The following is a 25,016-nucleotide window of genomic DNA, read 5'->3' on the forward strand; positions in this document are numbered from 1 at the left end:
GATATAGCGGAATTAGAAAAAGGTTCAAAGAAGAGTGACCAAAATGATAAAGGGGATGGAACTCCTCGTAAATGAGGAAAGGCTAAAGAGGTTAGGGCTCTTCAGCTTGGAAAAGAGATGATTGAGGTCTACAAAACCCTGAGTGATGTAGAACTGAATCATTTTTTCACTTGTTCCAAAAGTACAAAGACTAGAGGACACTCGAAGTTACATGGAAATACTTAGGGAATATAAATACAAAAAGTTAAGCAAATGAGCAGCAGGTAGGGAAAAGAACACAAAAGGAAAGAAAAATAGGACAGAACAGATCTTGACTCGCCGAGACACAGAAGATCAGATCTTGCGGGAGGCCAAATGATGAAGATTTTCCCATCATAGCTAGGAACCGTTCTCCAGCAGACAAAACAGTGAAGGCGGCAGGAAAGAGCTCATCAGCTGTTAGTCTGTTGTAGAGGAGGCGGTGCTGGACGAAGGACGAAATGAAGACGGCTCAACCAATTCGGGATACCAGAGGCGATCGAAAGCCAGTCGGCCCCCTACAGCTGGGCATCGTCAGTACCATGAGGCAGCGCCGACAGGGATTGCCCCGACCGCAAAAGTGGACCGGTCAGACCTCCGATAGTCGGTGGTTGGGCTGCAGGAACGTCTATGAGAAGCAGGGCAGACTAAGCTAGGCTAGTCAATGGTTCTGGGATCACTCAGCCCTCCTTCTATACCACAACTCCGTGTTCCACTCCTGCTGACAGGATCGCGCCTCCACGGCTGCCGGCCTTCCTGCGACGGGACCGTAGCGTTAAGCGCCGCTGATGAACCCCGCACTGAGCCCCAACGATGAGTCTTTCCGCGGCGCTTCAGGCCTGGACCCTCCCGGCATTGGCCTCCCTAAGTGTCACTAACGGTGACAGAAAAACAAGCAGGAACCGACCCAAAGATGATCAGAGCTCCACGGCGGCCCACACGGGGTAGTGTCCGAAAAGATCTGGCCAGATCACGGCCACGCAACGGTAGATTGCGGCGATGGCATCAGGAGCCAACAGCTCCTGCGTCTGCTATACGGCGGCCATCTTGTTATAATGGGTTTAAAAACAAAGTTTCCTGGAGGAAATGTTCATTGTCTGCTATTGAGACAGACATGTGAAAGCCACTGCTTGCCCTGGGATTGGTTGCATGGAATGGTGCCACTATTTGGGTTTCTGCCAGGTACATGTAACCTGGATTGGCCACTGTTAGAAAAAGGATACTGGGCTAGACCATTAGTCTGACTCAGTATGGCTATTCTTATGTTCTTAATAAAATACTTTTGTTATTTGGTTTAAGTTGCTATTTAAGATATTCACTACAGAAGTTAAGCACTTGCACCTATGGATGAAAAATAAGAGTACTTGGTAACAATTAAGTTCACTATTAGGCATATTTTCAAAGCACTTAGCCTCCCAAAGTTCCATAGAAACCTATGGAACTTAGCCTCCCAAAGTGCTTTGAAAATAAGCCTGTTTGTAACTTTGTAAGTCTAAGTGCTTTGAAAATAAGCTTCTATATGTGACAAGTTGCCTGTCTTCTCAGCTGATGGTCCATAATTTATTCTTAAATTATTTTTGAAGAACTGTTACGCAATGCTATTTTTAAAAAGACCATATAGGTGTCTATTTAGAGGCATATTTTTAAAGCACTTAGAAAGTTTCATAGCAACAACCTATGGAACTTTGTAAGTCTAAGTACTTTAAAAATGAGCCCCATTATGTCTCTTTAGAAAATAGGGTCTAAAAATATCCCTAAAAGTTGCAGGTATACCTGCTCTAAAGAATATAAAAAAGCATATATGTACTCTATGGATGTACATGCATACTTTGTAGAATATGTGCGTACATCTCAATTCTACCTCCAGCTTCATTTAAACTACATCCCAAGAACACTTATGTACAAATCACATAAAAGTACACAGGCTCTTGTTGGCAGGTATACTTGTACAATTTTATATGAGCCATTTTACTTTGTTTAAAATATGCTTTAATGCTTTACAAAGTTATCCCCATTTTGTGGAGAGGTTCATGCTGCCACCAACCTAACTGCAACAGTTGTAAAAGGATTTGGAGCATGTTGAATTGTGATTGGTTGAACTAACACACTTTCAACATGCTGAGCCCCTACTGATAAGAACCTGCACATGCCCACACTACTTCACAGCATCCTTAACTGCAATCAGAAAGTTTGCAAATTTAAAATTATGGAATTTTTTTCTTACCTCATAGGACTTTGCACGATATTCACGAGAATTGAGGCTTGCAGGGTTCTTTGGGCGAATCACAGCAACATATATATCTTCAGTGTTGTCTTGGCCTCCCATAGCATTGCTTTTTTAGTTTATTAGTCACAGGAGACATATACAGAAGCAGCCTACAGAAACAAGATCAACACAATAAGAATAACATAAAATAACATGTTGTAAGGTAACAGTTTATTTAAAACATTTCTAAAGGACCATACAGAAAACAATATATTGGAAGATAACATCTGTGTATCTGTCATATACACTCACACATACATACAGGAATACTGTAGGATGTAAGGCAGGGATTCTTAACTCGTGGTGTCCTGTCTGTACCCCTTGGTCAAACAAAGTGTGAAGAAGGATCTTGAAATCTGACTCAATTTAGTGACACTTTCTAGACAGAGTGAAGGCAGTTATTGGTAATATAACTGTGAAAACAACCTACGACCACCTAAACTTCAGGAAATCACTAAAAACCAACCTGTTCAAAAAGGCATATCCCATCGACAAAGGTCATGATATCCTGTAAAATTAATAATTTCACCCTTTATGGAGAAGAAACAGTGAACAACTTGATTTGTTCTCATATGGGAACATTGGGCAATAATGGGTCAATAATAGTCTATGGACTATTCCTTTAGGAAACCATCAAAACCTTTTTTAGACTCCGCTAAGATAACTCCTTTTACTACATTCTCTGGCAACGAATTCCAGAGTTTAATTACACGTTGCGTGAATAAATATTTTCTCCACTTCGTTTTCAATTTACTATTTTGAATCTTCATTGCGTGCCTCTTAATTCTAGTATTTTTGGAAAGAAAAGATCGCTGTCCAGAGCCTCCTGTCCATTTGCCTCTCATCCTATCTTCTTAATTTCTTCCACTCAGACACTGATTGTTTTCATTCTCAACTTCCTCCGATCATTTTTTTTGCCTCTCAAATTTTATCCCTTCTTTTTTCATCCTCCAGTCTGTAAATGTAAATTTTATATATATATATATATATATATATATATATATATATATATATATATATATATATATATATATATATATATATATATATATATATATATAGTCTGTATATACTATATAAACCACTTTGAATAGAGTTGCAAAAACCACAGAAAGGCAGTATATCAAGTCTCAGTTCCCTTTTCCTTCTCTCTACAAGGTTTATTTTCTTTCTGCTATTCCCAATGACTCAATAGAATTTCTTTTTTTGATACTGTCCCTACCCAATCCCATCTGAAACCACTGTATATCTAAGGACCACATTGACCACCTTCTGTTTTCATCACCTCATCATCCCTTTTGTCTTCTTCTCAGCTCTCAGGCTTCAACATTTTTGTCCTTTTTATTCAACCATCTCCATTCAGCCTAAGTGCGTCTCTTACTCTTCTCCATACTCTCTGCTAGGAATAGCAATCTCAATCCTGGTCCTCCAAATCAACTGTCACCCTACTCATGCAAGTCACATCGTAATGTCTCCAATCTAATCTCTGTTCCTCTCCTCTCCCCTTCTTCTATGCCTTTCTCATGTGAATCGTGGACTGCCCGCTTTGTCTGCAACAAACTTTCCTACATCAATAATCTCTTTATCTCTTGTACTCTCCATCTGCTTGCACTACCTGAGCCTTGGCTTTGCCCTGAAGACTCTTCTTCAGCTGCTGTCCTGTGTCATGGAGGATTTCTCCCATACACCTCGCCAGGATGGCAACAGAGGTGTTGTCAGGCAACTACTCTCACCTTCTTGTAGATTTCAACCTCTTCTTCCACTTCAGTCTCACTTTTTTTCTTCGTTAGTCCACTCCATCCATCTATTCACTCCTCTATGAGTAGCAGTCATTTATTGACCCCCTGATAAGTCCCTTTCTTCCTTTCTCACTGACTTTGACTTCTGCCTTTCCATCTTTCTTGAGCCCTCATCTCCTCTCATTCTTGGTGTTGTAACATTCATGCTAAAGATCCCTCTGACTCTTATGCCTCTCAGTTTCTAGCTTTAACATCCTCCTTCAAGCTACAACTGTGCTCCACTACCCCTACTCACCAGAATGGCCACTGTCTTGATCTTGTCTTCTTTTCAAACTGCTGTTTCTGCACCTCAGTTCTTCCCCTCTCTGACCATCATCTGATAACCTTCACACTTAAACACCCTCCCCTCCAGTCCCATCCAATTTCCACCTATACATTTAGAAATCTTCAGGTTATTGAAGCGCTGCGTACAACTGGTAGCGCTATAGAAATGATTTGTAGTAGTAGTATTGACTCTTGTACTTTCCACACCAGTGTTTCATCCCTCTTCTTAACCACTATGTTATCCAAGTTTGTCAATGAGGCTGTCTCTTCCTATAATACTAGTCTCTCCTCTGCTCTGGATACCCTCATTCCTCCCATTCCCCGTTCTAAGGCATACCCAGCCTTGTCTGACCTCTAGAATCCGCTACCTATGTTTCTGTGCACGATGTGCGAACGCCTTTGGCTGAAATCCTGTGCCCATGCTGACTTCATACATTTCAAATTCTTGCTGACCTCCTTCCAGTCTGCTCCTTCACTTGCCAAACAAGATTACTATATCCACTTGACAAACTCTCTTTCCACAATGAACTCTCTCCTTAAAGTGCCCTCACCTCCAACCCCCCTTCACTTTCTCCCCAGACAATGGCTAAGTAATTTCATGATAAGGTTCACAAGATTAACCTTGAGTTCTCAACCAAGTCACCTCCACCTCTCCTTTCCCCAGTCCTTTCTGTCAACACTCCTTCAATCCCTGCCTCCTTTTCTGAAATCACTGAAGAGTAACCTGCACATTTTCTTTCCTCCTCCAAATTGACTACCTGTTCCTCTGATCCTATTCCCACCCATTTACTCAGCACTATCTCTCCTATTGTCATTCCTTCTAGCCAGTGGCATAGCCATGGGTGGGCAGACAGACAGATGGGACTCCCAGTTCTTCACTTGAACGTCCCACAAGATCTTGTGAAGCTCCTCACGGGAGAGCTGAGACCAAGCCTGGGTTTTCTAGCCCATTATAAACCATAAAATTGTACTGCTTTTCACCCTCCTGTTCCATGCATATCTCCCTGTCCCTCATCCACCCGACTCTTCCTGTCTCTCACCTATCCACCCCCATCCTGTTGGACTGTCACTGAAATGTTTGATGTTTCACTTATATACTGTCATTTGCCTATTTCAGATCTGACGAAGGGCAACCTTGGAAAGCTAATCAAGAAATGTATTAAGTTATGTCCAATAACAAAGGTATCATCTTATTTTCTTTTCCATGTGTTATTTTGTTTTATTTCTATTGATTACCTTTAAAAGTGGACTAACACAGCTACCACACCTAAAATCGCTTTGCATCGGGCAGTTTGAGTGAAACTGGTCAGGAAGGGTTCCTGCCCGGTTAGATCGCTTGTGGTGCGGGCTGAATACTGATGGGCAAGTTTGTCTTCCTCTCTCTCCCCCCCCCCCCCCCCCCAACTCTGCTCATTGTCTTGCACGCAGAACCCCCGTCCACCTTGAATCCTTTCACAGCTCCACGTGCTCTCTGACAGCTATTTTATATGTAGCTGCACATGCTGGCATGTTTCTTAAGTATAACTGAGATAAAACAAAGCACAACAAGGTAGATGCAACAGATGACATACCAAGAGAGCGACTGCTGAGGGGAACTGGTTTCGGCATGTTGACGTCATGCCGTCTTCTATCATTAAACCTCCTTGGTTTGGAGATGGAGTGCCGTTGAATAAGGGCGGGGTGATGCGAATTTTACTCGATGAATCACAGGCGCAATTCAGCAAGTCCAGCCTTCCTAACTTTTATAACGGTGCATCGGACTAAGTGCAGTGAAAGAGGAAATAATGCCTTCCTAACTTTTATAACGGTGCATCGTACTAAGTGCAGTGAAAGAGGAGATACACCCTAGTGGATTGCATACAACAATCAAAACAGTAACCGTGTTTACTTAATGAACGAAAGTATAACGTGTAAAATATATATGCTTAACTCCCAAACTGCTAGTCTCGAGGTGTGAATTGGACGTCTATCTCCAGGACTGGCACGCGCAAATAGCACCGACTAAAACCCAAGAGAAGAGAGAACCTCAACTCACCTTCCGCGAGCGGCCCAGAATACAATTCCCTCTCGCGCTCTGCTAGCGTCTTCTGCAGTTGCTGTCACTCGGCTTCTGGCATCCGCGCGCAGGTGCGATACTTCCGGGTTGTCGGCAGCCGCGGGAGGAGAGAGAGGCGCGTATTGCTTCCGGGTCGGTGGCCTGTCTGCTAGTTGGTAGATTGTGTTACCGCTCCGGCTGTCGTTTCTGTGTTGTTTGCTTTCGTTCCTTCTCTTTGTCTCGGTCCTGAATCCCTTGCTTCTTTGCCGCTCTGTCCTTCAGGCGGTCAGAGGGACCATGTCCTGACGGAAAAGAGATCAGGGGTAATCAGCCTCCGGAATATCCGGCGTAGTTGGTGCCGCGCCGTACAGCTCGAACAAAGGCGCTGGAGCCACAGGTTGGAGCCTGACCGCCCCATGTCCTGAGAATGCAGTTGTTTTACAAGGCTGGAAGATCCCCACGGGAATGCTAGTAAGTTTGGGGCGCTGCTTTCTCGCCGGCTTTTCTGACACCCTGGCCGGCGCAACTGAGGAGCGCCCGTCCCCTGGTGGCAGCAGGAGACTTTCTCCTGGCTTTCATTGGTTTTGGTGTGGTGAGAGAGTGAAAGTCTCCGCTGTACCGTGGGACTGATCCTCGGTAATGGAGGAACAGCAGAGCTGACCACGGGAGCTGTGTACATGTCTGTCCTTTTTTTTTTTGGTTCCTGTCATCAAAACAAAGTAAGAAAAGGCATTGTGAGAAGAAGGATCTTCCCTGTGCGTGTTGTCCTCATTTGGTCTGCTTTTGCCCTGTTATCGTATCGGTTGAATTAAATGTAAGTTGCTTTTTAAGTATGATTATTTTTTAAATTAGAGCTAGTTGAAGTCAGGTTACTATGGAAGAGAAGTTTTTGGAGATCTTGATTTGTTTTCTTTAGCTTTCTTTTTAATTTTTTTTTCAGTTTTTCTTTCCAACCCAGCGGAAGACGGAGAGAATTATATAGAGGGGGTCGAAAATGTCTCTCCGTCTAGAGGCAAAATCATGTTAAAAAAATGTAACGGAATGGGATGAAACTTGGTGATAGAGAGGAAAACCCGGTAAAATGACGTACGGAATTAAAAAATGATCTTTAAAAATCTAGTGGATTTCTATGGGAGAAGGAATTCCAGCATCTGGAGCAGAGAATATTTAACAAATATGATCCCTGTAATGTGGGGATGGGAATAGTAAAAAGACATTGTTGGAAAATTGACCACATTGGTCCGGGGGTTCCAGAGAGCCACGCGAAATATGACTCCAGTATACTTCTTTGGAAAAGGAGTTCCAGCTGCTGTAGTATAGAAATTTAAGCGTGAAATATAACAGTTACAGGTCAGGGCTGTATTAAAATGTTAAATCGTACCATTGAAAGGTATCTATTTCCAATCGCAGCTCCTTGTAAATCTGGGAAGTCACTGAATTCTCCTTAACCCCACATAAAAATACATACTTGCATGTACAATGTAAACCACTGTGATTGTAACCACAGGTGGTATATCAAATCCCATCCCTCTTTTCTTCCCTAAAGAGCTGATAATCTCCCCTCTCTCTTACACCCTAGATCCAATATCACTCTATTCTTCCTGAGGTCCATTATCTCTCTCCCTCCCAGCCATTGTCCAGCACCTCCATGAGCTGTGACAAACTTGGTGGTGAATAGCACCAAGTTCTTCTCTTAACTATGCCTCAGCCATTGCTTCCACTGGTGGCTCTTCCAGTTCTGATCTCAGGTTTGCAGCTCACCCTCTGTCCCGATCTATCTTAAAGATGATTTTCTGTTGGACCCTGGAAGCCAGCAGTGTTGCACATACGCTGCCTGTGGTCTGCTCTGAAGCTTTCCCTCTGGTCTGCCTCCTCTGATATCACTTCCTGTTTCTGCATGGGCGGGATGGCCAGAGAGAAAGCTTTGGACCAGGCCACAAGCAACATATGTGCAACGCTGCCACTGATAGGATACAACAGAAGACCAGCTTTAAGGTAGACCAGCGCAGGGGGGTTGATGTTGAATCGCGGATGAGGGGGGAGATGCTGGATCGCGCCAAGGTAGGGTTGTGAGTGGAAGAGAGCAGAAGAGATGTTTGGAGGAGAGAGATGCTGCAATGTAATTGATTTTTTAATTGTGATCAATAATGCATTAATTGCAGAATAAACGTGCAGCCCTATAGTTTTCTAAACTCCCTAACTGCTTCCACAGCCCCTAAACTACTCCCCATGTCTGCTAAGCAGAAGCTACACCATGCTGCGAACTGTTTCATCTCCAAAAATTACACCTGCAGTTGCCCCAACACTTTGCAAAGTGCCCTGTCACCAAAACCTGCACCTTTATCTGCCCCCACTCCCATAAAATATCCCCCTGCAATGCCACACCAGCCCCCAAAATGTCTCCTGTGAGGCCACACCATCCCGCACACTTCTGATGCAACCCCAAAACTACCCCCCTGTGAAAGCCCCACGCCCTAAATTGAATCCCACTCCACAACCAGCCCTACATGATCCAAACTATCCCACCAACTCCAGCTGTCTCCCCCACAGATACTACACAGAACAGAGATTTACATATGCAAACACCACAGATGCACACACTAGGAATGTTAATATTTCCTTATTTCACTTCTTTGTTATTAATTCCACCTTGCAAACTATAAGAATTGGACAAATTTTTTTGTTAGTTGCTATGTGCATTGCCAAGGAAACATCTGAAATTTTATCCAGTTTGGAGGAGACAGTAGCAATAGACCCAGAAGGGAGAGAATCAAGGGCATAGGAAGTAGTATATCCTGGTGAAGAGCAGAGATAGGGGAGATGTGATATAGACATTTACATGCTTGAAATGTATAAATGAACAAACAAACCTTTTCCCAAAGCAGAGAGGCTATAGAACTAGAGAACGTGAAATGAAGATGCAAGGAGGAATCTGAAAAACAACATTATGAAATAGTTTTTCACAGCGAGGGTGTTGGATTCCTGGAATGCTTTTCTATAGGAGGGGGTGGGGATGAAAATGATGACGAAATTTTAAAAAAAATGGTGTGAGATGCAGAGAATCCCTATAGGGGAAGAGGATTGAATAAAAGTACAGAATATTTCCTCTAAAACATAACTAACTCACAAAAAAGAGGGCATGAAGGGGGTAGTAAACTGCACAGAGTGGCAAGTACAATCCTAACTGTAAAGTGGGGAAAGTAATGTGCATCCTTGACCTGGATTGGCCACTGTCGGGGACAGGATGCTAGGCTCGATGGACCTTTGGTCTTTTCCTAGTATGGTATTACTTATGTACTTATATATGTAGTGCACGGCAGCCTTAGCAAACGGAGCTATATGTTTTTCCCACTTGCATATTCCTGGATAGCTTTTTGTCTGTCCACATCTGTGTTAAACTAGAACTCTTTAGTATGACTCTTCAACTTGAGTTTTATTGAAGTTTAGTTGATAGACCCGCATGTTCCCCCACCTATTACATCCTGGAAAAACTACATGAATAGACTTAAGGGTACTTAAGTGGCCTAGACTGACCACTGTTGGAGCCAAGATGTTGGGCTTCGTCTGACCCTTGCCCAGCTTGGCACTTCATACAGTCTAATTTCTTCTCTTAGTTGTTGATACCTTCTAGTGAGTTTCCTACCATTTGTGCCGTGTGGTTTTAAAGAGCAGTATTTCCGATACAAATACATTTATTTTTTATAAGTTTGTAAGAGTTGAAGCATAAAAGGAAATGTTAGGAACCAAAAATACTGTTAATTTGTGTAACCCATGCCTGCCTGTTAATCCTTTAAGTAAATTTCTGACATGATGCTTTTGAACTTTGATCATGCTCAGTTTTGTTGGACTCTTAGAAACCGAAATAGTGTGCTGGCATGAAGTAAAAGGTACATAATGGGTGACTGTGCTGAAATTTAATTCCTAACCAGTTTTTTGTACTCTTTCCAGGATCCCAGCTCAGTTAGCTCAGCACCCATGTATGTGTCATTATTAATGCATTTGATGTTTACATTGGCACAACTGTTCTTATTTTTTTGCATTTATATTTCTGTGCACAAATACCAGTGATAACATATGTGCCCTTACAATCTGCATATGCATATAGTTTAGATATGTAGAGGGTATGAATATATGTTTATTCTCCAAAGGCACTTTCCCCATTGTAAATTGGGTCATAAGAACATAAACATCGCCATACTGGATCAGACCAAAAGTCCGTCAACCCAGTATCCTGTTTCCAATAATGGCCAATCTAGGTCACGAGTACCCGACAAGATCCCAAAAGAGTTAAAACAGATTTTGTTCTACTTATCCCAGGTATAAGCAGTGGATTTTCCCATGTCCACCTTAATAATGACTTTTGGACTTTTCTTGTAGGAAATTGTGTAAACTGTTTTCAAATCTTGCTAAACTAACTACTTTCCCACATTCTCTGGCAACAAATTCCAGAGTTTAATTACATCGTGAAGAAATATTTTCTTTGATTTGTTTTAAATTTACTACTTATCTTCATTGCATGCCCCCTAGTCCTTGTATATTTGGAAGAAGTAAACAAATATCTCCCCTCAGCTGTCTCTTCTCTAAGCTGAAGAGTATTAGCCTCTTTAACCTTTCCTCATAGGGAAGTCGTCCCATCTCCTTTATAATTTGTTGCCCTTCCCTGTACCTTTTCTAATTCCGCTATATCTTTTGAGATGCAGTGACCAGAATTGCACACAGTATTCGAGGTGCGATCACATGATGGAGCAATACAAAGACTTTATAATACTCTCAATTTTGTTTTCCATTCACTTCCTAACGTTCTGTTTGCTTTCTTAGATGTCTCTGCACACTGAGCAGAGGGTTTCAACATATCATTAGTGACACCTAGATCCTTTTCCTGAGTGGTGGTTCCTAATGTGGAACCTTGCATCACGTAGCTATAGTTTGGTTCCTCTTTTCCACATGCATCATTTTGTACTTGCTCACATTAAATGTCATCTGCCATTTGGGTGCCCAATCTCCTTGTCTTGTAAGTTCCTCTTGCAATTTTTCACAATCCTCTTGTGACTTAACAACTTTGTCTCATCAGCAAATTTAATCACCTCGCTCATTATTTCCATTTCCAGATCATTTATAAATATTTTAAAAAGCAGCGGTCCCAGCACAGACACCTTGAATCCCCACTATTTATCCTTCTACATTGAGAATACTGACCATTTAACCCTATTCTCTGTTTTTTTTTTAAATCTTTTAACTAGTTTTTAATCCACGATAGTACATTACCTCCTACCTTGTGACTTTCTAATTTCCTCAGGAGTCTTTCATGAGGTACTTTGTCAGATGCCTTTTGACAATCCAGATACACAGTATCGACCAGTTCACCTTTATCCACATGTTTGTTCACCCTTTCAAAGAAATGTAGCAGATTGGTGAGACAAGATTTCCCTTGGCTAAATCCATGCCGGCTTTGTCGTGTTAATCATTCCTATGTATATGTTCAGTAATTTTGTTCTTTATTATAGTTTCCACCATTTTGCCAGGCATCAACACTGGGATCACTAGTCTATAAAGGTCACCTCTGGAATGCTTTTTAAAAATTGGCATCCCTAAGTATACAGTTATGGATTTACTGTGGTTAAGTAACAAAACACTAAGGGGGCAGATATCAGCATGGGCTGCTGTTAGAATGTGTTATTTTCCTATTAACCCCAGTTAATAGTAACTAGGGTGCTCATTTTCAAAGAACATAGGCGTTAGAAAGTTATATAGTAACCTATGTAACTTGCTTCTGTCTAATTGCACAACATGGAATCTGTGTAGAGAATGGAGTGGGGACAGGGACCAAGTCCACGGGGATGGGAACAAGCTTTGTTCCTGTGTCATTCTCTGCTTTGAAAACTGTCAATGAATTGGACAGTTATTTATGTTCGAGTGATGCAGACAATTTAATTTTTTGGAAAAACAAACAAAAGTGCTGGCCACAACTGTCAACATTTGCATGGGGGATCCTGTGCATTCCTGTTACCAGCACATCATCTGAGAAGACATTTTCTATTGCAGGAAGGACTGGAAAATGGGAGAGCTAGACTGAATCCTGAGATGATTGATGACTTATTCATCCACAGATTTAAAAAATTGTAGCAGTGCTTCATAGGTCATATTTCTCCCCTGCTAGGACATAGAGAACGGGTTGTATTTTGTACCTTTTTTACACTTAGTCATTATTGAAACAGGTCTAGCCAAAAAGTCCTATTTTTTGCCCTGGACGTTTTTAGAGCAAAAAGAATAGCCATACTGGATCAGATCAATGGTCCATTTAGCCCAGTATCCTGCTTCCAGCAGTGGCCAATCCAGGTCACAAGTACCTGGCAGAAACCCAATTAGTAGCAACATTCCATGCTACCAATTCCAGGGCAAGCAGTGGCTTCCCCGTGTCTATCTCAATAGCAGACTGTGGACTTTTCTTCCAGGAACTGGTCCAACCCTTTTTTTAAACCCAGATATGCTAACCGTTATTACCACATCCTCTGGCAACAAGTTCCAGGCTTAACTATTCATTGAGTGAAAAAATATTTCTTCCTATTTGTTTTAAAAGTATTTACATGTAACTTCATTGAGTGTCCCCTAGTCTTAGTACTTTTTGAAAGAGTAAAAAATTGATTCACTTTTACTCGTTCTACACCACTCAGGGTTTTGTAGGCCTCAATCATATCTTCCCTCAGCCGTCTTGTTTCCAAGTTGAAGAGCCGTAACCTCTTCAGCCTTTCCTCATATGTGAGGAGTTTCATCCCCTATCATTTTGGTTGCTCTTGTTTGAACCATTTTTAATTCCGCTATATTGGAGATAGGCAACCAGAACTGAGCACAATACTCTAGGTGAGGTTGCACCATGGGGCAATACAGAAGCATTGTAGTGTTCCTTGTCTTATTTTCCATCACTTTCCTAATAATTCCTATCATTCTGTGTGCGTTTTTGGCTGCTGCCACACACTGCGCAGAAGATTTCAGCATATTGTCTGACACCTAGATATTTTTCTTGAGTACTGACCTCCAAGGTGGACACTAGCTTCAGGTAACTATGATTTGGATTGTTCTTCTCAATGTGCATCACGTTGCATTTGTCTACATTAAATTTCATCTCCCATTTGGATGGCCAGTCTTCTTTCACGGTCCGCATGTGTTTTAACAACTTTGAATAGTTTTGTCATCTGTAAATTTTAATCACTTCACTTACTCCAGTTTCCAAATTATTTATAAATATGTTAAATAGCATTGATACCAGTACAGATCTGCAGCACTCCACTATTCACCCTTCTCCTTTGAGAAAAATGGCCATTTAACCCTACCTTCTGTTTTCTGTCCAATAACCAATTCCTTCTCCACAACAGAACATTGCCTCCTATCCCATGGCTCTTTAATTTTCTTAGGAGTCTCTCTTGAGGTACTTTGTCCAAAGCTTTCTGAAAAACTAGATGCACTGCATCAACCGGCTCACCTTTACTGACATGTTTATTCAAACCCTCAAGGAAATGAAGTAAGTTGGTTGAGGCAAGACTTCCTTGGCTGAATCCATGCTGACTCTGTTTCATTAAACCATGTTTATCTATGCGTTCCGTAATTTTATTCTTTATAATAGCTTCCATTGTTTTACCCAGCACTGATGTCAGGCTTATTGGTCTATAATTTCCTGGATCACCCCTGCGCCCCATTACTGCAGGGACATATCCAAATCATAAACCCTCCCACGCAAAACATGCCCCTTGAGATGTAGATGAAAAACATCTTTAAAATGAGCTTTGAAAATAGCGATTGACGTTTTTGTGATTAAAACGCCCATCTACTGCGTTGTGCTGCATTTTGGACATTTTTCTGTTTCAAAAATGAACCCCTATATGTAACGGTCTTTGAGTGGCATCAAGATTTTGTTTAAAGCAATTCTGGTTGAGTAGGAATGTGTTTTGTTTTTTTTCTAGCATACCTTAAAATATTTTAGTGAATGCATAATTGATTTAACATGTTAATTGTGGGGAGTCTTTTACCATTCTTTAGAACATGTTATTTGTCACAGGGCCCATTTCATTCCTATTGGCCCTGCTGCAGATAACATGCATGAATTGTTAGTAAAAGTCCCCTTTAACGGTTAAAGCAATATGCATTTTAACGTTAGATTTTTATTTAACATTAATGCGTAAAATGAACTTCAAAATCTGAGCAGAAGTTTTCATATATGCGTCCATGGTGTTCAAGTAGCCCAAATAATGTTTTTTTTTCCCAGTGGATATTATTTCTACTACGACTTTTCTGTAGCGCTACTAGATGAATGCAGCGCTATACACTGAACATGCAAGAGACAGTTCCTTCTTGACAGAGCTTACAATATAATCAAGACAAACAGGACAAATAAGGGGTTTACTTAAGGTTGGAATTAAAAAAGAGACATGGGTACTGAACAAGTGAATAGGAGTTAAGAGTTAAAAGCAGCCTCAAAAAGGTGGGCTTTTAGCCTATATTTGAAGATGGCATACAAATGCAATTTGAGAACATTTTTTCTCCAAAAATAACATAATAATTCATTTTATTGGTAAACAGATGTAAAAATTTTGATATATTTCCTTGTCATCAAGCAGATGAAGCCATTACGTATGGGTTGTGTCCATCAACCAGCAGGGGGAGATAGAGAGCACTCAACTTTTCACAGTGCCTCATGGCCAGCTAGCTCCACTGCCTCTTCAGTATTCTCTGTCTCCCCAAGCAGGGTGGCTGCAGCTTCTTCGAGCTCCATCAAAAATCTGCCTGGGGGTGGCTCCTGGCTTGCCAGTTGTTAACCGGGGTGTTAGAGGCTATAGCAGCTTCACTTTGAAGGCACATAGGTCAGCCCTTTCCCTGCCTTACCCATGCACCTGTGGATGTGGACATATTAGTTTGCTTTTCCCTGTCCTTTCTCATTCAGTGGATGCAGGCACATTGGTTCGCCTTTCCCTGCCTTTCCCACTTATCTGAGCCTCCGGAGTGATTTTATTTACCTCTTTTGCCTCTGCTTTCCTCACAGCGTTAAAATAAATAAATAAATAATTAAAGTTGTGTCGCGCTTTAGCGCAGCGATCTTGAAAAAGAGGTTCTTTTTTCTTGAGATTCTTCTGCAGGATCGGAGCTGTGATACTCAGTCTAGTGAGGTAAGAGTGTTTTCTGACTCCTCCGGGGTGGGCCCGCGATCGGGACGTTTTTGTCGTGAACCGCCATTTTTTAATTTTACCGCCGTTTTCGGCGATGGCTGCGGAGACTGTAAAGTGCTGTTGTAAATGTGGCAAGCGCAAAACAGCAGGGCTCTGTAATTCGTGCTGTACAGACGGTAGAGTCGGCCCGAGCATGGCGAGCGGCGATCTTTCACGCTCTGAGCTGGCAGCAGACGCCATTTTGGATTTTCCACATGGCGCGGCCTCCGTTGCGACGGAGAGCCCTGAATCCGGGAGGGGGGGTCCTCTGAGTGAGGCTAATAATAGAGCTGATAGCCCTGGGCAGGATCCGGGCGGTCAGGGAGCGGTTTTCTCCCCTGATTTGTTTTAATGCTGCATAGGGCATACATGCTTAAAAGAGCTCTTCCACAGGGATCTTCGGACTCTCTGCCTGCCCCCCCCCCCCCCCCCCCGGTAGATCCTGGCCATTTGGAGTTGGCTTTGCCTGTTTCTTATCCTCCTGATAAACGCAGAAGGGCTAATTGCCCTTCTGAGTGTGGCGCACCCCCCTTCCCCCCCCCCCCCCCCCCCCCCCCCCGTGGTCGGGCTATGAGGATTCTGAGGGGTCTGGCAGAACTTCTTGGGCTGAGGAGCCAGAGTCGGGTGCAGAATTGCCACAGGAGCTTGATGATCCGTCTGCGGTGAGGATTTTCCACCGCGAGGAGCTGCCAGCGCTTATTTCAGATGCCTTACAAGCCCTCTCGATTGAAGATCCTGGGAGTGGCACAGCCTCCTCTGTTAATCCAAGGATGGCTAGTACCAGAAAGCCTGCTCGAGCCTTTCCTTTGCATGACTCCATCCAAGAGCTTATTTCGGCTCAATGGGCTTACCCCGAGGGACCTTTGAAGGTTGCCAGGGCTATGGGACAATTGTACCCTCTGAGTGAGGAACATTTGGCTCGCTTTGCAATGCCTAAAGTGGATGCCCTGGTCACGGCTGTGACAAAGAGAACTACCCTCCCTGTTGAAGGAGGTGTTGCCCTGAAGGATAGTCAAGAAGACCGCAGGCCTGATTCAGCTCTGAAGCGGTCCTTTGATTTGGCAGGTCTCACTGTTCGGGCGTCTGCATGCAGAGCCTGCCTGGCTTGGTTACAGCAGGCAGTGGAACAGCCCGGTGATGGAGCGGAGACCTTATCTGAAGTGGTTCCGCGGATAGAGTCGACCTTGTCCTTTTTGGCTGACGCCCTTTATGATATGGTCAGAGCTTCGGCTAAACAAATGGCTGTAGCAGTGGTGGCTCGCTGCACTGTTTGGCTACGACATTAGGTGGCGGACATGGCCTCTAAGCAAAGGTTGGTGAAGTTGCCCTTTCAAGGCCTTCTCCTGTTTGGTGAGGCGCTGGAAAACATTGTTAAAGGCCTGGGGGATTCCAAACTTCAGCGCTTGCCCGAAGATAGGCCGAAGCCTTCCTCTAAGGATCAGGCGGTCCGCTCCTCTTACAGACCTCGCTTCCTTGAAGCTAGAAGGTACCGCCCGGGGCGTGCTGCTGGGTTCACTTCTCGTGCCCGCTTTCAGTAGAGAAACTCCTTTCGCTCGGACAAACGTTCCGCAGCTGCCGGTTCAAGGCCTGGAGTTCAGGGGCGACCCTCTCAATGATGGTGCGCCGGCCCCCTCCTCGTTTCCTGTCATCGGAGGAAGACTTTCCCTCTTTTTCGAGGAGTGGGCCAAAATCTCCGCAGATCAGTGGGTCTTGGACGTGATCAGAGACGGATACCGAATAGAATTCGATGCCCCGGTGAGAGACGTATTTGAGGAGTCCCGATGCGGTTCTGCCGCCAAACGGGCGGCGGTAGAGGAGACTTTGCACAGTCTGTGCCAGATAGGGGCTGTGACCCGGTGCCTCCCGCCGAACAAGGTCTAGGCCGCTACTCCATTTACTTTGTGGTGCCACAAAAAGGCGGGTCTTTTCGCCCGATCCTGGACTTAAAAGAGCTAAACAAGTCCTTAAGAGTGCGGCATTTTCACATGGAAACCCTGCGCTCCGTCATTGCGGCGGTTCAGCCAGGAGAGTTTCTCACGTCTCTGGACCTGAAAGAAGCTTACTTGCACATACCAGTTTGGCCCCTGCACCAGAAGTTTCTGCAGTTTGTGGTGTTGGGAAAACATTTCCAGTTTCGGGCCTTGCTTTTTGGCCTCGCCACAGCTCCCCGAACCTTCTCCAAGGTAATGGTGGTAGTAGCTGCCTTTCTCAGGCGAGAGGGTATCCGGGTTCACCCGTACCTAGACGACTGGCTCATCAGAGCAGACTCAGAAAAAGAGTCATCTAGCTACAGCCAGAGTGGTTTCAGTCTTTCAATCTCTGGGTTGGGTCGTCAATATGGCCAAGAGTTACCTGACCCCCTTGCAATCTCTAGAATATTTGGGGGCCAGGTTCGACACAGCCTTGGGCTATGTGTTTCTTCCCGAGCAAAGGCGGTGCAAGCTTCAGAATCAGGTCCATCTGCTCCTGAGGATGCCCCCGCCCGCGAGCTTGGGACATTGTCCAGCTGTTGGGATCGATGACGGCCACCTTGGAAGTGGTTCATGGGCGAGAGCGCACCTGAGACCTCTACAGTATTCTCTACTTCAACGATGGTCTCCAGTATCTCAGGATTATCAGTGCAGACTTTCTTGGCTCCCTGCGGCCCGCCTCAGTATGGAGTGGTGGCTCTCGGACAGCATGTTGCGGCGGGGAATGCCGCTGGCGCTCCCCGAGTGGTGACAGATGCCAGCCTGAAGGGCTGGGGCGCACATTGCCAGGGGAAGCATGCCCAGGGTCTGTGGACGCCCGACGAGTCGGAGTGGTCTATCAACCGCCTGGAGTTGAAAGCGGTGTTTCTGGCTCTTCTGGCCTTTCAAGTGACCCTGGAAGGATTGGCTGTCCGAGTGATGTCAGACAACACGACAGCAGTGGCCTACATAAATCGACAAGGTGGCACTCAGTGCAGAGCTCTAGCCGCGCAGGCCGAACATATTTGCCACTGGGCCGAGCTGCATCTACAGTCCCTGTCAACAGCTCACATTGCAGGTCAGAGCAACGTGCAAGCCGACTATCTAAGCAGGCATCAGATCAATCCAGTGGAGTGGGAACTAGCAGACGATGTATTCCTGCAGATATGTGCCAAATGGGGCAAGCCAGTGATGGATCTTATGGCGACCAGTTCCAATGCCAAAGTCCCGTGCTTCTTCAGCAGACGGAGGGATCCTCGCTCTGCCGGGTTGGATGCCTTGGCTCAACCCTGGCCCCTGGGCTTGCTGTATGTCTTCCCTCCGTGGCCCTTGATAGGGCGAGTGCTCCTGCGGATTCGGCTGCATCCAGGAGAAGTGGTGCTCATCGCCCCGGATTGGCCCAGGAGGCCTTGGTATGCGGACCTCTGACAGATGCTGTTGGAAGCTCCCTTTCTGTTACCTCTGGTTCCGCACTTGTTCTCACAGGGTCAGGTGGCCATGGAGGACGCCTGCCGCTTTGGTCTTATGGCATGGCGATTGAGAGGGCACAATTGAGAGATAAAGGCTACTCAAATAAGGTAATTTCCACTCTCCTGCAGGCCCGTAAGCGCTCCACTTCCGTGGCTTATGCCAGGATTTGGCGCCAATTTGAAGTCTGGTGTGTTTCAAGAGCGCTTTCTCCGTTGCGGGCTCCTGTCTCGCCGATTCTGGACTTTTTGCTGGATGGTGTACACAAAGGCTTGGCCTATAATTCCCTGCGGGTGCAAGTGGCAGCATTGGCCTCCCTGCGTGGCAAGGTTGAAGGCGTGTCCTTAGCTGCTCATCCAGATGTGGCACGGTTTCTTAGAGGGGTGCTTCGGCTCCATCCTCCCGTGCGGGCACCTTGTCCAGCTTGTAACCTGGGGTTAGTATTGAAGGCCCTTCAGGGGGCTCCCTTTGAACCCCCTACCCTATCTTCTCACATCTGCACTCTCTTCCCTTCCATCTCGTCTTCTGAATCTGTCGACACGGCTGTCTCTACCTACAATGAAATTCTCTCCACTGCTCTGGATACCCTAGCACCATCTGTCTCTCGCCCCACAAAGCGCATTAATCCTCAGCCCTGGTTAACCCCTTGCATCCGTTACCTCCGCTCCTGCACCCGATCTGCTGAACGACTCTGGAGAAAATCTCGCACCCTGTCAGACTTCACCCATTACAAATTCATGCTATCCTCTTTCCAGTCCTCCCTATTCCTTGCCAAACAGGAATATTATTCTCAATTAACCAATTCTCTTGGCTCCAACCCTCGTCGCCTCTTCGCCACCCTCAACTCCCTACTTAAAGTACCCTCCGCTCCCCCCCCCCCCCCCCTCACTCTCCCCTCAAACACTAGCTGACTACTTCCGCGATAAAGTACAGAAGATAAACCTTGAATTCACTTCCAAGCCTTCTCCTCCCGGTGGCTTCTTAACCCACTCCCTCAACCAACCTAACCTGGCCTCCTTCTCCTCCTTCCCTCAGATCACCGAAGAGGAAAGTGCTCGCCTTCTTTCTTCCTCTAAGTGCACCACCTGTTCCTCTGATCCCATTCCCACCAACCTGCTCACCAACATCTCTCCTACAGTTAACCCCTCAATCTGTCACATCCTCAACCTCTCTCTCTCCACTGCTACGTTCCCTGACACCTTCAAGCACGCTGTAATCACACCACTTCTCAAAAAAGCATCGCTTGACCCCACCTGTCCCTCCAACTACCGCCCCATCTCTCTTCTACCCTTCCTCTCCAAATTACTTGAACGTGCTGTCCACAGCCGCTGCCTTGAATTCTTCTCCTCTCAGGCCGTCCTCGACCCGCTTCAATCCGGCTTTCGCCCACTGCACTCAACAGAAACAGCACTCTCTAAAGTCTGCAATGACCTGTTCCTTGCCAAATCCAAAGGTCACTATTCCATACTCATCCTCCTCGACCTATCTGCCGCCTTTGACACCGTCAATCATAAGTTACTTCTTGACACACTGTCCTCATTTGGATTCCAGGGCTCCGTCCTTTCCTGGTTCTCCTCGTATCTTTCCCATCGCACCTTCAGAGTATTTTCTAATGGCTCTTCTTCCACCCCCGTCCCGCTCTCTGTTGGGGTCCCTCAAGGATCTGTCCTTGGACCGCTTCTTTTCTCGATATACACCTCTTCCCTGGGCTCCTTGATCTCATCACATGGATTCCAGTACCATCTCTATGCTGATGACACCCAGCTTTACCTCTCCACTCCCGACATCACAGTCGAAACCCAGGCCAAAGTTTCGGCCTGCCTCTCCGACATCGCTGCCTGGATGTCCAACAGGCATCTGAAACTGAACATGGCTAAGACTGAGCTCCCTGTCTTCCCACCCAAACCCTCTTCTCCTCTTCCCCCACTCTCCGTCTCTGTTGACAATGCCCTCATCCTCCCCGTCTCCTCAGCCCGCAATCTCGGAGTCATTTTCGACTCCTCTCTCTCCTTCTCTGCCCATATCCAGCAGACAGCTAAGACCTGTCGCTTCTTCCTCTATAATATTAGGAAAATTCGCCCATTCCTTTCTGAACAGACCACCCAAACTCTCGTCCACTCACTCGTTACCTCTCGTCTTGACTATTGCAACCTTCTCGCTGGCCTCCCGCTTAGCCACCTATCCCCCCTTCAATCTGTCCAAAACTCCGCCGCACGTCTTATCTACCGCGTGAACCGATACTCTCGTATCACCCCTCTCCTCAAGTCGCTTCACTGGCTCCCGATCCACTACCGTATACCATTCAAGCTTCTCCTATTGACCTTCAAGTGTACTCAATCTGCAGCCCCCCATTACCTCTCTACCCTCCTCTCCCCATATGTTCCCACCCGTAACCTCCGCTCTCAGGACAAATCACTCCTATCTGTACCCTTCTCCACCACCGCTAACTCCAGACTCCTCCCCTTCTGCCTCTCCTCACTTTATGCCTGGAACAGACTTCCTGAGCCCATACGACGTGCGCCCTCCCTGCCCATTTTCAAGTCCTTACTCAAGTCCCATCTCTTCTCTCTTGCTTTTGGCGCCTAACCACCTTCCCCATTCCAGATACATACACTGACTACATAGCTTATTACCTTTAGATTGTAAGCTCTCTTGAGCAGGGACTGTCCTTCCCCTTGTCTAAACTTGTACAGCGCTGCATAACCCTGGCAGCGCTATAGAAATGCTAAGTAGTAGTAGTAGAACCGCTTCGGCGTGCTTCAGAGAAAGATTTGACACTGAAGGCCGTCTTTTTAGTGGCCATTACCTCGGCGAGACGGGTGTCAGAGCTCCAGCCGCTGTCCTGTAGAGACCCTTTTCTGCAATTCTCAGAGTCAGGGCTCACGGTTTGGACCGTGCCTTCCTTCATGCCTAAGGTGGTTTCAGCGTTTCACCTAAACCAGCCTGTTTTTCTTCCCTCCTTTGTTGAGGAGGAGTTTCCAGATTCATTTGGGCAGTTGCACCTTTTGGATGTGTGCAGGACTCTGTTGCCGTATCTACGAATTACAAATTCTTTCAGGACCTCTGATCATCTTTTTGTGCTGTTTGCAGGTCCTCGCATAGGGTCTTCAGCGTCTAAAGCCACTATTGCCTGTTGGCTCAAAGAAGCTATCTTTTCAGCTTATCTGCTGTCTGGCCGGGATCCGCCTGAAGCCTTTAAGGCACATTCCACAAGAGCGATTTCCTCTTCCTGGGCGGAAACTGGAGCACTCTCTCTCTTCATGAGATTTGCAGTGCTGCAACATGGGCTTCTAAGCTCTCTTTCGTCCGACATTACAGGCTGGATGTGGCTGCCAGGAGGGATGCGCGTTTTGGAGCACAGGTGCTAGCGCGTGGTGTGGCTTGTTCCCACCCTATTTAGGGATTGCTTTGTTACATCCCATACGTAATGGCTTCATCTGCTTGATGACAAGGAAGGGAAAATTAGGTTCTTACCATGATGATTTTCTTTCCTTTAGTCATAGCAGATGAAGCCATGAGCCCTCCCTGTATGATTGTCTGTATTGCAGTGATTCTGATTTTAGGTGCTGTTCTTGTTTCCTGAAGTTATATTCCTTCCTTGGGGAGTCAGAAAACAGTCTTCAGGATTCTTGTTACAGTTATAGGAGGATGAGTTTATTTCCTCCAGGAGGATGCAAGTATTCCCTCCGTTTATACAAAGTGGAGGACGAGTTTATTCTCTCCAGGAGGATGAGTTCATTCCCTCCTTTTTTTGAGTTCATGCCCTTGTTAAAGGGCCATCGTTCGCTGTGAGGAAAGTTCATGTTATTCCTATTGCGGTTTGCCATACTGCTTTGGAAGCTTCAAATACTGAAGAGGCAGTGGAGCTAGCTGGCCATGAGGCACTGTGAAAAGTTGAGTGCTCTCTATCTCCCTCTGCTGGTTGATGGACACAACCCATACGTAATGGCTTCATCTGCTATGACTAAAGGAAAGAAAATTATCATGCTAAGAACCTAATTTTCCCTTAGATATTATACAAAGAATATTGTCCAAACATATTGTATAATGTCCCATTAATCGTTATGCTCATATTAGCCCTCTCCTCAAGTCACTTCACTGGCTTCCTACCTGCTTCCACATACAGTTCAAAATCCTCTTATTTACCTATAAGTGCATTCACTCTGCAGCTCATCAGTACCTCTCCACTCTCATCTCTCCCTATATTCCTCCCCGGGAACTCCGTTCACTGGGTAAATCTCTCTTATCTGCACCCTTCTCCACTGCTAGTTCCAGACTCCGTTCCTTTTATCTTGCTGCACCATATGTCTGGAATAGACTTCCTGAGCCTGTACGTCAAGCGCCATCTCTGGCCGTCTTCAAATCTAAGCTAAAAGCCCACCTTTTTGATGCTGCTTTTAACTCCTAACCCTTATTCACTTGTTCAGAACCCTTATTTTATCATCCTCACCTTAATATTCCCTTATCTCTTGTTTGTCCTGTTTGTCCTAAACAGATTGTAAGCTCTGTCGAGCAGGAACTGTCTTTTCATGTTCAAGTGTACAGCGCTGTGTACGTCTAGTAGTGCTATAGAAATAAGTAGTAGTAGATCCTTTGTTGCCTGGAAGCATCTGATATAAAGGAAAAATGAATGGCTGCGCCTAAGCACTGGTATAAAGAAAACATTTTTCAATGTTTAGTAATCTTACTAATTTTGTGTTGACAATTGTGAATAGCCTAACACACAGCTAGCCTCCTGGTTAATACACCTTTATTCTCTTGATGATAAGTCCCGATTAGAAAACAAGGTTTGATTTTTTTTTTTTTTAAATAAACTTGCATACTGGAGTCAACAGGAAAACCTCATTGTAAAGTGATTTGCCAGATGCAGGTGGCCCTGCTACTAAGCTGCAGTAAAGTGTGTCCTCAGTGCACCCTTATGTGAGTTTTTTCCGTGCACTAAGACCCATTTTATCACAGCCATAAAAATGCTTTTTTTCCCCCTATTTTTTGGCATTAATAGCCATGTGCTAATGTTGCCCTTAGTGTTGCAGCCATTTTAAAAAATTACCACATGAACACTTACTGCCATCTGTTTTGTAGGTAGTAAAGGCTCCTGTGTTATCCATGTGCTAGGAGAATAAGCCAGGCTATCCAAAGGAAGGAACCAAATTGGTAGAAAAACAAAATTTATTAATCTTTAAACAAATAATAATAAAACAGTAATATATTAAAATTGACTCGACACAACGTTGTGTTTCGGCCTGAGGGCCTACATCAGGAGTCTTATTTGTCAAATGAAGATAAATATGACAAATACCGAATAATCTTGAAATGTGGATAAAAAGATCTGCAAAAAGATCTAAAAGGTGGTCTTAAGAAAGACCGTTATGTTGAATGAACCGTCTATGGCGGTAGTCTCAGGAAAAATTGACTCGACAACGTTGTGTCGAGTCAATTTTAATATATTACTGTTTTATTATTATTTGTTTAAAGATTAATAAATTTTGTTTTTCTACCAATTTGGTTCCTTCCTTTGGATAGCCTGGCTTATTCTCCCACCTTTTTTTATTTTTTGCTTCACGCCCCGTGGGATCTTTTGAGTTCTCCACTGTTTGTGGATTCTCTTTATCCATGTGCTAACCAGTTAGTATGCGGTAATGTAGATCACTAACTGGTTAGCACAGGAATGCCCACTCTGCTTATAACACGTCCCCTTCCAAAACTTTTTTTTTTTGTTGTTGAAAATTTATTTGTGTGCAGATGTCAGTGTTACTGCAGGATGCTTCAGCGTGTCCTGCTGTACTCCATTTTTTAAAAAAAACTGTATTAGGTGTGTTTTAGTGCCAAGGGCCCCACAATAATGAATTTCAAAGTCTTAAATACGAAAACATTTTTCTGGGGCCTGGCTGAAAGTTTTATTCTATGTGCAGAGAAAGAGAAGAGCCTAAAGCGGGAAGATTTAAGTAAGCAAAAAGTTTAAACAAGAATAAAAAAATTTTAAAAACAATTTTTTTCTCCTTAGAATCACTGGATGAGACCTTG

At 44.7% G+C, this 25,016-nt stretch overlaps 2 protein-coding genes across 5 annotated transcripts in view; one reads left to right on the forward strand and one right to left on the reverse strand.

Annotated features, from left to right (window-relative positions):
* KRIT1 (KRIT1 ankyrin repeat containing) overlaps positions 1 to 6,462 on the reverse strand; it is a 196,413-nt gene extending 189,951 nt beyond the window's left edge. The window contains 2 exon segments of the mRNA XM_030200232.1: positions 2,243 to 2,394; positions 6,383 to 6,462. Coding sequence (XP_030056092.1) covers positions 2,243 to 2,344 — 102 coding nt within the window. The 5' untranslated portion in view covers positions 2,345 to 2,394; positions 6,383 to 6,462.
* A 69-nt stretch (positions 6,463 to 6,531) lies between these two features.
* Positions 6,532 to 25,016, forward strand: part of ANKIB1 (ankyrin repeat and IBR domain containing 1) — a 410,970-nt gene continuing 392,485 nt past the window's right edge. For 3 of the 4 annotated variants that reach the window (XM_030200246.1, XM_030200271.1, XM_030200262.1), the window contains exon 1: positions 6,532 to 7,196. The gene's annotated coding sequence lies outside the window, so the exon portion shown is untranslated. The remainder of the gene's footprint in view (positions 7,197 to 25,016) is intronic. The other variant, XM_030200254.1, reaches the window with a different exon arrangement.

Source organism: Microcaecilia unicolor, chromosome 1 (genome assembly GCF_901765095.1).
Source record: "Microcaecilia unicolor chromosome 1, aMicUni1.1, whole genome shotgun sequence".
NCBI lineage: Eukaryota > Metazoa > Chordata > Amphibia > Gymnophiona > Siphonopidae > Microcaecilia > Microcaecilia unicolor.